General features: G+C 50.3%; 1 protein-coding gene across 3 annotated transcripts; it reads right to left on the bottom strand.

Annotated features, from left to right (window-relative positions):
• Positions 1-2,076: 2,076 nt before the first annotated feature.
• nqo1 (NAD(P)H dehydrogenase, quinone 1) lies at positions 2,077-9,443 on the bottom strand. 3 transcript variants are annotated; one of them, XM_040138928.1, is made up of 6 exons: positions 8,998-9,443; positions 6,481-6,648; positions 5,912-6,042; positions 4,298-4,411; positions 2,872-2,973; positions 2,077-2,503 (listed from the first exon to the last, which is right to left on the bottom strand). In XM_040138928.1, exons 1-6 carry the CDS (start codon positions 8,999-9,001, stop codon positions 2,168-2,170), a joined length of 855 nt encoding a protein of 284 aa, XP_039994862.1. In that variant the 5' UTR covers positions 9,002-9,443; the 3' UTR covers positions 2,077-2,167. The 3 variants fall into 3 exon arrangements, with proteins under 3 accessions (XP_039994862.1, XP_039994872.1, XP_039994852.1); XM_040138938.1 differs by lacking the exon at positions 8,998-9,443 and adding an exon at positions 6,765-6,999 and having other exon boundaries at positions 2,080-2,503; XM_040138918.1 differs by lacking the exons at positions 6,481-6,648; positions 8,998-9,443 and having other exon boundaries at positions 2,080-2,503; positions 5,912-6,470.
• Between the last annotated feature and the right edge of the window lie 1,047 nt (positions 9,444-10,490).

Here is a 10,490-nt window from a genome sequence, read left to right as displayed (position 1 = left end):
TGCTCTGTGGATGGAGGATATAAACACGACCATACTGTGTTGTACCACATAGACCTTCGGTCTGTGGTAGTACTCGTGGATGGACCAGGCCCCGGGGGGGCCGGGGGGCCCCAGGGGTCGGGGGGGGGGCAGAGCCTCTGTATGAGGTGACTGTTAATATTTCTTGTTCGAGAGTCATAGAGCTCAGTTAAAAGAGAGTTAAGAGTTAAAAGAGGATGGTTGTGATGTGTTTTGCAGAAATTATTGTAATTGTTATGTCCTGGAGTAGGAGGAGCTGTTGTTTATAAAAGAGGAGTTCTCCCAGGAGTTCAGACCATGTTGGCGTGAGCCGGCCACAGCAGCTGCCAGGGGGCCCTAACTTACGTGGGCATAGCCTGGTGCAGAGTTGCTCTCTTTTTTGATCGTTTTTCTTCATTTCTTTTCGTCTTTGTTGTTACTTTTCAGTTTAGTTTTTCTTCAGTTTTGGCCGAGCTGCTCTGCACTGTATGTGTGCTGCACCTACCCTGCTGCTATAGAAGAAAAAAACAAAACCAAACACACACCGGGACTGTTGAACAGCTTAAAGACATCTCTCGTTTTGTTGGGTTTTCTTTTTGCCTCCGCTGCTCGATCAACCCTACATCGACTAAGGCAGGTACTGCATTATTTCTTAATCCTGCTGTCCTGTCTTGCAGAGGGTCAAAATCTAGTTTTGATACTTTTCTATCAATTTAGTTTGTAGCACGGTTGCTAACTGGGCGCATGTTCCTGAATAAGATGTGTTAAATTAAATTGCCTCAATTTGACACAGAACACTCACGAGAAAAACCTTATTTCCGGGGTACTGCTTGTGTGTTGGGTCTTTGTGTTGGTATTGCACTGCCCACACATACACGAAGCACAAGGGGTGGGAGGGGTTCAGGGGCCCCCATAACAAGTTAATTCATCCTTGAACCGGGCTGAGCAGGCAACTGCCCTGGGCCTGAGGTTCCCTAAAAGCTTTTCGCTTCGTGTCAGTTGGTGATCTGATAACATGCCGGTTTCTTTGGGACTTGGCGCCAGTCAAATTCAGTTTCAATGGAGGCAGGTCCTGCATCATTAGGTCATTTTGTGGCCGTGTATTGTAGAGGCGCTCGCTGTGTAAATCTAGTTTAAAAAGCTCTACTCATTTATATATATATATATATATGTTTGTTTTTTAACTTAATGTGCTCACATGATGCATATTTCTAAATAAGGTCGTGTTCAGTGAAATTGTAACTAACGCAAATTAAATGTCATTCCTGCATAGTAGTACTGGTTCCACTGGTCTTAATGGAAACTTGGAGGTGACAGGGTACATGAGTGGAGGGACAGCAGGTGGGAGGCTCATCGGACCCCAACAGCTAGTTTTTTTGTTTAAGGGCCCGTTCAGCAGAGAAGCAGCAAATCTTCACACTGGAGAATCTGAAACCGGAGACAGTTTGAAACTTTTACTTGATAAATGACCTAAAACAATTTTAAATTATCATTTGACTTTGATTTTGACAAATTGTGCAATTGACATAATTTCAGCACCAATCAAGTCAGGTCAATTTTACTGAAACAGCCTGATAATCACAAATTTGCCTCAAAGGGCTTTATAATCTGTGCAGCATACGATGCCCTCGGTCCTCAGATCCTTGATAAGGATTTTTTTTTTTTTTAAAAAGGGAAAAAGAAAGAAACCTCAGGGGAGCAGAGAGAGCGATGGACGTCGGATGTACAGAACAGACAAATATAACAATAGTTAAAAGTCTTTCCTCCAGTGGTAGAAGAGGAAATTACAGTCTTGACCGTGAAAATATGACCAGCATTCAAACTTTTAGTTGAGTAAAAGTACAAGAGTATTATCGGCCAAATGAAGTCAACTGGACTGCAGATGTTTATTCATTTTAAGTACAAATACCTCGAAATTTTGCTTAAGCGCCTGAGTAAACGTTAGTCTCCACCACTGCCACTGATATAGTTTAGCCCCGAGCCTCAGTACGGCCGCGAATATGAGAGTTAAGAATATATGTCTTCGCTTAAATAAAAATAAGTTAAAGTCATTGTTATTTCAATGGTTTTATTTCAGCTTCAGCAAACATAAAGCATTTATAAAATCACATACTCTGCTATTAAAATGATCTTCTAACAAATACAGATGGGTTTAAAGACACAGACGGTCCTAGTTCCTGCAGTCCGGTTTATTTTCATCTGCGGGCTGAGCTTTGGTCTGGTTGTCAGGCGGCAGCGGCTTTCCCAGGTGGTGTCCCGTGGTGATGCCGTAGGGCCGCGACTCTCGCTCCTCCCTCACTCCGGGCCAGAGCAAGAACCCCCCCTGAAAGCTGAGGTCGAACAGCTCACAGGGGGCAAACGTCAAAGGCTTTTCCGCCGGCAGTCCTTTTAGCCGGGCCCCCCACCCTTCTAGCATTGCCGCTCGCGCCGCGGGGGGGCAGTGAGCCGGACTCCAGAATATCTGAGGAGCAAGGACCTGAAACCCGCAGAAGTGCAGAGTGCCATTCTGAAAGACACGGGACAAGAAAAAAAAAGAAACAAAAGAAAACAAGAGGGAGACAGGTTTTGGTGTTTTGGCTTCACGAGATGGTTTTTACAGTGGAGATACAGACGGGGAACATCAGGAGGGAGAGGTATAACATGCAAGACAGGCCAGCCGGAATCGAACCTGGGACCAAGAGCAGTCCCGGAGGAACTCCTCTCACTGCCTGTACTACAACTTCCTGTTACAGACCTCATTTAGGAGCATTATTAAGTCAAAAGGTGTTTGACAAATTGCTTTTATTCTGAGTAAAAGTGAAGGATTTTTACTTTTATCTTTCACCCGAGTGCAATTTCTTTTTCCTTTTCGTCTTTTGGAAGTTGGATGAATACCTGTAGAGGCCACAGTGTGATGTTGATGTCTCCGTTGATTCCATCAGGCTGGAACATAGTCTGCGTCGCTCCGGTCGTCAAGGACAACATCGCTTTCTTATCCTTCACGGAAAGAAAAAAAAAATGCAGTAATCACGCAGACTGATGAGAGGAACCACCGAAATCTGCTCCCGGAAATGATCCCACATTTGGGACTATATGTGTTTTGTTTTTTTTAACTGTGACCAGTGGCGGAGGAAGTATTCAGGCCTTCGACTCAGGTTAAAGCAGCAACACAACACATTGTAGAAAAATACAAGAAAAAGTTATTCAAAATTTGACCTGAATAAAAAGTACAGAAGTGTTGGCATCAAAATAAACCTGAAGTATCAAAAGGAAAAGTGCTCCTTATGCAGAATGGACCGTTTGGTGATCATTTATATTATATAATTGGATTATAACTATTGATACATTAACGTGTGCATCGCTTTAACTACTTTATATACTGCTGGGAAGCTAAATCTATAACAATACATCCAAATGTCTTTGTTGAATATATTTTGTATTAATAATAATTTTAGTCACTAAAATGATAAAATACTGCAAACGTAGTCGAGTAGGAAGGATAGTGTTTCCCTCTGAGATGGAGTAGGGGGTCGGGAGTTTATAGTAGCACAAAACTGAAATACTTGAATAAAGTACAAGTACCACGGTGACTCCCCCCCGCGGGTTGTGAGCCAGACACACGGCGGGCGGGACATTTTGCAGGGTAAAGCCAAACTTGCCGGTGTCCTCCGGTCGGACGACGCCGTCTCTAAACGACCCCCGGAGCCTCTTTGGCATCTCCGCGCTGCGGGTTCCTGCCACTGACCGGCAACAGGGCCGACTCCGGCCGGTACATCAGCCCGGCTGGTTCCCCGCTTCGGCGCGGGGAAGAGCGGGTGAGGCTTCGGCGCTTTGAGGTGTTTCCATGGCTCACACTTTCTTTTTTTTCTTGTTTTTAAGATGAATGTGACGGTGAAGTTTTTGATCACGTTGTATCAAACCGAATCGTGAATCTGTCGTGACTCTAATCGTATCATCACATATATCGTGAGGCCCCTTTCGCGACACGTCGGTACCGTGAATCCTCCTTTTAAAAACGAAGAATCGTTTCAAATATGTTAAAGTCTGACCCAGGGAGGAACAAAATCCAATGAAGACATCGGACCTGTTTAGACCCCACCGAGAGGGTCTGGCAGAGGTGACCGGGTCTCACCGACGGATACACCGGACTCTCGGGGGGGGGGGGGACTCTCGTCTTTTCTAGTTTAGTATGAAAAACGAACCGAGCCGCGGGAGGGAGGGCGGGAGACCGAAGACGTCTGGCGGACAGGAACGTTTTGCTCTGAGGATCATCGTGTACCCACTCCGCCGGTTGAACACACGCCGTCTACCCGATACTGACCTTGAAAATCCCGTTATTGTACATCTTCTCCAGGGAGAAAGCGAAGCCTTGCGTCAGCACCCTGTCCATCCAGCCCTTCATGATGGCCGGCACACTGAACCAGTACAGAGGGAACTGCAGGCAGACACACAACCGTTCACGTCACATGCATGTCTATATATTTTCTATCTGCCCTTTGTTTTGGACACGTGTCCCTTTTCGTTTTGGGCTGTTGCGCGCGTGTGTTGTGTCCAAATTGTTTTTACATCACACCTGTACTTTTCCTACTGTGACGTCAAAATGAAAAGGGGGATTTAGGGTTTGAGATGGGATCCCGGGGGGGGGGACCAGTAGATCTACCCAAGCGTAAAGGACACGGCTGGTGTCCCAGGAGGAGACCAAGACCAGCGACGTGTTAGTCCATCTCCCGTGCGGTCCATCGGGCAAGCTGCATCGTAATCGGGCCCGCGGGTGGGAACTGCGGCACCCGACAAACCCGTTCGTTCAGCCTCACACACACACCTTGCCTCGCGGCTCGGACGCTTTGACTCGTCCCAGCAGGAAAAGCACGGGTGTTACCGGCAACACTGACGACGGTTTCGTTCGGTCCCGGTGTCCCGGTGTCCCGGTAAGGTGCGACAGCGAGGAGCCTGAAACTGAAACCGATGGGCAGAATTCAACCACCGTTCGTTTGATTATTTGCACCTGTGCTCTCCCTGCTGTGACATGTCAAATGGTCCGCTGTGAAAAAGGCCTCTGACGCTGGTTTGTAGGTGGTTTACTCCACATCACTGACACCAATCACTGTAGATTTACTTTAAGCTTAAAGGACAAGTCTGGCGATATAACAGTTAACAAATGTAATGAAAAGACCAAAACCAGCAACGCGTTGGTCCATCCACCAACGCCTCTTACTTCCCTGCCCCGTCTGTGGCTTCCAGCTCCGAGCCGACCGGTTCCTTCTGAAGCTGAAGCAGCTCATAAATACACAGTTTCATTTTCAAAAAAGTCTCAGTAATTTCCTTCGCCGGACACTGTAGCTTTTATCAAACAACCCGGAGGCCATGGTGCATTTACTGGGGACTATTTTCAGCAGCGGATGAATCCACATCTCACTGTCGGTTTGGGTCTTTTCATGGAATTTGTTGACAATAAAGAAAGATACCGAATATTGTTTCTCCGTTGCAAAGTATGAACGTGACTATACAGAGCAAACGCCGTTGGGAAAACCTTTCATGAAAACAAATGAAAAAATCAAAAACAGCCGGTGGAGGACATAGTTCCCCCAGGTTGTCTGCACCGAGAAACCGGCTTGAAAGCAGTGGTCTGGTCTGGTTACGTCAAAAAAAGGGATTCACAATCATACGAGGTCTGGTCTGATTCTGAGGTTTAGAAGAGACTGGACTGGACGTGGAGGTGGGATCTTGTGTGAATGACGACACTAAAGAACAAACAGTGGTTTAACGTGTGTTCACGTTGCGTAAGAACACAAACTAAGAAACACTGAAATGAGACCGGCTGATGGAAGCCAAGGTCAGCCGACTTCCACCGTCTGTCAGCGCCGTGGGAGATGAACGGACTCCGGCGGCCGACGCAGCACGCGGGGCAAACCGGGGGGAGTGAGTGACCTCTGACCTGGAAGATGACGAGCTCGGCCTCCTCCACTTTGCGCTGCTCGGCCACGATGTCGTCACTGAGGCGGCCGTCCATCCAGGCGTGCATGGTCTCCTCTCCGTACTGGAAAAGCTCCGGGTTCTTCAGATCACCTGGACACGACACACTGTCAGAACTTAGGGGACACATCCGGGGATCGTCTGTGTTTTTCTTATCGTCTACGAATCCCGTGGAAACCCACGCTGACTGCATCCCTCTGACGTGTGCTGTCCTGAGCCACGGGGCTCCACTGTTGTTCAGCCCCCCCCCCCCACACACACACAAAACTCTCCCCAACACGTGCACCATTTCTTCCTTTTGAAGATTTACGTCTTCAGAATGAACCAATGGTCTTGGAGCAGGTGACAACACACACACAGCTGACAGTAAGGGAAACACACAGAATAACACCAGCTCTGTCCTCGGATTGAGTAACAGAGAACGGCGTGACCCCAACATCCAGCTGTGCATGAATCCCACGTCCCCGACTGTCACGGGTCGATCGGGACCCGCGTTCGCTATTTGTTACTGAACAGAGAGGGAGGCGTCACCGATGATGTCGTCCTGTGTGGCGCTGGCCCGGAAGTTCATGGCGTACAGGTCGGACACGACGACCCGGTATCCCTGCTCCGTCAGCTCCCGAACTGCCACGTCGCGGACCGCCGCGTTGAAGGAGCCCGGGCTCTGGTGGGCGTACACGATCAGAGCCGTCTTCTGAGCTGCACACACACACACACACACACACACACACACACACACACACGTTTCCATCACTTTCAGGGGACACCGACCCTAACCTTAAACCAAGCCTCCGCTCCAGGGTGGAATGATTTACATAAGTGGCGGCGTCGGGGTCGGTTTACGTCCCCAGGAAGAGGTCAGGTCCCGCAATGTGACCGTAAATTGGCCCCTCGACACGAGTGACACGAGCACACACACACACCCACGGAGGCAGACAAACAATACAAAATGGATCCGGACTTCTAAAAGAACACTTGTGTTTGCAGGAGTCAACAGCGAGGAAACGCGCTGTAGTCGTCCACGGCCACTTTCTGATAAGTGGGCCCCCATAAAGGGTCTAGAAGCTGAGGCCAACCGCTTTAATCCAAGCTTAACCGAGGCTAAGAGTCCGCGGCCGGTCCGGCAGCTCTACGAGGCCGTGCGCGAGGCACGCCACCGGACACCAAGCTCAGCCGAGGCTGCTGGACAAGTTTCCCGGGTGTTTGGCACGGGACACCCCGCCGGGGGACAAGCGAAGGCGTCGCCAGAGGTGTGAAGGTTTGTCCAAAATGTCCAAAATGTTAGGGCATCGTCCGAGGAGGGACACCGATGAACAATCTCTTGTTTTCATCACAGCCACGAACGAAGCGTGTGGAAATAACTCCTGCTCCGCGAAAGCTGCACGCCCGCCCCCGAAAATTCCTTGGCGGCTCTTTTGATAATCGAGTATTTTCACGTAAAAATGTCAAACATTTCACGGTTCCGGCTTCTCGGATTTGGGGTTTTGAGGTTTTGACCAAACGGGGACTGTGACGGACTGTCACTTCGGAGCTCTGGGTAAATGTTCCAAGCCAAACAATCGATCGACTGATCGACGAAAAGCGAGCACGCGAAGGACGTGAATCCTTCCGCCACCGCTGGGCAGACCGCGAGGGGGGTCCACCCGAGACGCTCACGTCGGACGAGGCGCCGGCAGCGCTGCATCGTCCCGGGCCTGGTGCGCTGCGGCGGAGCAGGTGCCTGTTGTGACGGTACGAGGCGCAGTTAATCCGGATTGTGATACAAATGAAAGGTGTGGTCGGTGGACTAAGTGTTCTGTGTGTGTGTGTGTGTGTGTGTGTGTGTGTGTGTGTGTGTGTGTGTGTGTGCGTGTGTGTGTGTGCGAGGAGGAGAAACTATGATCTGAATGTTCCTCGAGTCAGAAGACAAAAAACGGGAGACAAGTGAACTCCCCGGATCCTCAGCAGGTTTTTCTAGACGGGTATTGTTTGGGGATTGAGTAACGCACTTCGGACCGACGACGTTTCCCCGCCCGCCTGCGGTCTGCGTGTCCGCCGCTGTGACCTGCCGCTGACCGAGACTTAACAGGTTTTTATGAGACGAGGCCTCCTGACTCGCGGCCTGAAAAAAAATGAGAAAAGTCGAGAAATGAAGGTGTTTTATGAAGAATTAGATCAAACTCAGGTTGGAGGTTCGTTCCGTTGACAGGTAACTAGCTGCTGCACAAACGACCCCTGGCCTCTTCTTGTGTTTTTTGTTTTGTTTTTTTTTTGTTTCTGGAGGGGGGGGGGCTGAACCACTGAACAATCCGGCAACCGGCTCTACCTGCTGAGCCGCACCCACCTCCGCCTCCGCTAAGGTCTAACTCGGGCCGCGGTTCGTCCGGAGTGTCTGCACAGCAACTGTCAACGATTATAATTTCTCCCCTGAAGACGCACAGCGTCATACGGCCCTTGTTCAATGTTCCTATACTGCTTATAAATGCTGGGGGGGGGGGTCACAATAAAGGCCCCAGGGAGTCGAGTGGTCCACGGATCCGATGCGTGCTTACAGACAAAAAGGTGACGCCTCACCTCAACCGAAGTGCACTGTAACATAATCCGCAGCAGGAGACGCGTTTGATATCGTTGTGGACGCGTTTCACTTTGCCTGCACCTGCGTCGCGGTGTGTCGCCAGCTGCTCGCCCACGGTCGATACGCAGCTCACAAGGGGCCAAACGGGTCAAGTGTCTCAGTCAGTTGACTTAATATGATTAATAACGAGATTCGTGAGCGCATCGCGCTTATCAAGTTGTCGAGTCCCAACACACCTGGAAGCTCCGCAGCCTGTTAAACACCTTCGACACTGATGACCGGCTCCCGGCGGGGGTATGAAGAGGGTGTAGCACAGACGGGCACCGTTTAAAAACCACGTTGTAACCTCGATCCACATAATCCGACGGCTGTTGTATTTGTTTACCAGCGACGTGTGTGTGTGCGCGTAAAACCTGCCCGGACTTGGGCTGGTGCAGAGCGAGCGCCGCGCGGTTTTCCAGCGACGCGAGGGCAGTAAATCGGCGGAGACTCACCCATGCTGCGTGTCTGCCGGATCCGTCTGCACCTTGGACCTGGTTCCCGGCGGCTCTTATAGACCCTGTGGCTTCCTTCTTTGCGTGAGAATCATGTTTAGATCTGATATCAGATGGAGCAAATGCGACCGAAAGTCACAGCCACACACTCGGGCGGGGGGGGGCAAACCGCAGGACCGGTTTAGGCCAGGCTTTTGAAAGGGAGGAGTGTGTGTGTGTGTGTGTGTGTGTGTGTGTGAGTCGGGCTGTGGGATCGAATAAGATTGGTTTCATGTGGCCTGGAAAAGAATGTTTGGGTCACTTTCATGGGATTATCCGGGGTCATGTGGCCTGATAAACGCTTTAATCCGACTTAATTTCACCTCGTTAGGGGAAAAGCGGAGGGAGGCGTCGGTTGAGCGAAGTCAGGTCCCCGTGTTTCATGTCGCCTGTCGCCACCCCCACCCCGCACACACACACACACACACACACACACACACACACACACACACACACACTGCTGAGGGGAAACATAACGTTTCTAATATAATATAATGAGGATATTTTGAGGGGGGGAAAAAGGCCCGTCTCAGTGGTACAATGGGTCAATGTGATATTTCAGTTTTTCCTTTGCAGAAAATCCCAAAAGCCGGTTTTTGCTTGGTCGCTGTGGGGCACTGAGTGTAGACCAATGAGGAGGGGGAAAAAAAAAAATCGATTTCAGGCAGCAACATGACAAAATGTGCAGAAAGTGAAGGGGTCTGAACACTCGGCACGTTACATAACAAATCGGTTCGATCTGCCGCTCTCACGTCGTTCCAGTTCACTGCTGAGGGCAGGGCTATCCCGCGTGGGATCGGACACGCCCTCGGCGTGCTGCGCGTTACGCGGCGGGAATGTTACGCGCACGCTCGTGTCACCTGCCGATCACCTGGTCGAGCCTCAGCGGTGAGACCGGCCCGGGCTGCCTGCCCGACGGGACATTTCTCCGAGGCTCTTTCTCTGCTTTTCTTTCCTTTTCTTTTTCTTTTTTAAGCCCCAGTTGTGGACAAGACAGGGACACGAGCAAATGATTCGTCCACGCTGTCCACAGCAGGTGGAAGATGAGACTGTTGAACGGGAGTAATCAAAAAGCACGATGAAGTTTTTTTGCAACCGAACCTTCTTCACGGGGTCGAGCATAGAGCTTCAACCTTGTTCCTACGGCAAATCTCAGGATAGTTCAAAGTGCAGAACAAACTTTCGCGCTCCTCGATTTACGGCCGCCACAGACGCAGGGGCTCAAGCACGACGGCGCAGGTTAATACAGTGCAAATGGACCCGCACGTCGGCGTCGTTACGTTACTTGAACAGCGGGTTCGACCGCTGGTGCTCATGACCCCCTGTCGAACCCCCGCGGATAACAACTGTCACCGGGCCGCGAACACACCGACTCCCACTCTGTGTGGAGACGGGAGGTTCTTTCCAGAGAGCGGAAACTATGCGATTTAGATGAAATTTGTCCCAGACATTCA

The sequence above is a fragment of the Xiphias gladius genome, chromosome 1 (assembly GCF_016859285.1).
Source record: "Xiphias gladius isolate SHS-SW01 ecotype Sanya breed wild chromosome 1, ASM1685928v1, whole genome shotgun sequence".
Classification (NCBI taxonomy): Eukaryota; Metazoa; Chordata; class Actinopteri; order Istiophoriformes; family Xiphiidae; genus Xiphias; species Xiphias gladius.
The sequence above is the reverse complement of the archived record's forward strand: the minus strand, read 5'-3'. Positions and strand labels throughout refer to the sequence as shown.

What these genes read in the sequence shown, in the direction of transcription:
- nqo1 (XM_040138918.1), bottom strand. Translation starts at nt 6,400, where the DNA reads ATGCACAGCTGGATGTTGGGGTCACGCCGTTCTCTGTTACTCAATCCG. An exon ending in CCGAGCTCGTCATCTTCCAG is followed by an intron (nt 4,412 to 5,911) that starts GTCAGAGGTCAC and finishes GTCTGCCTGCAG; the next exon opens with TTCCCTCTGTACTGGTTCAG. An exon ending in TCACACTGTGGCCTCTACAG is followed by an intron (nt 2,504 to 2,871) that starts GTATTCATCCAA and finishes CGTGTCTTTCAG; the next exon opens with AATGGCACTCTGCACTTCTG.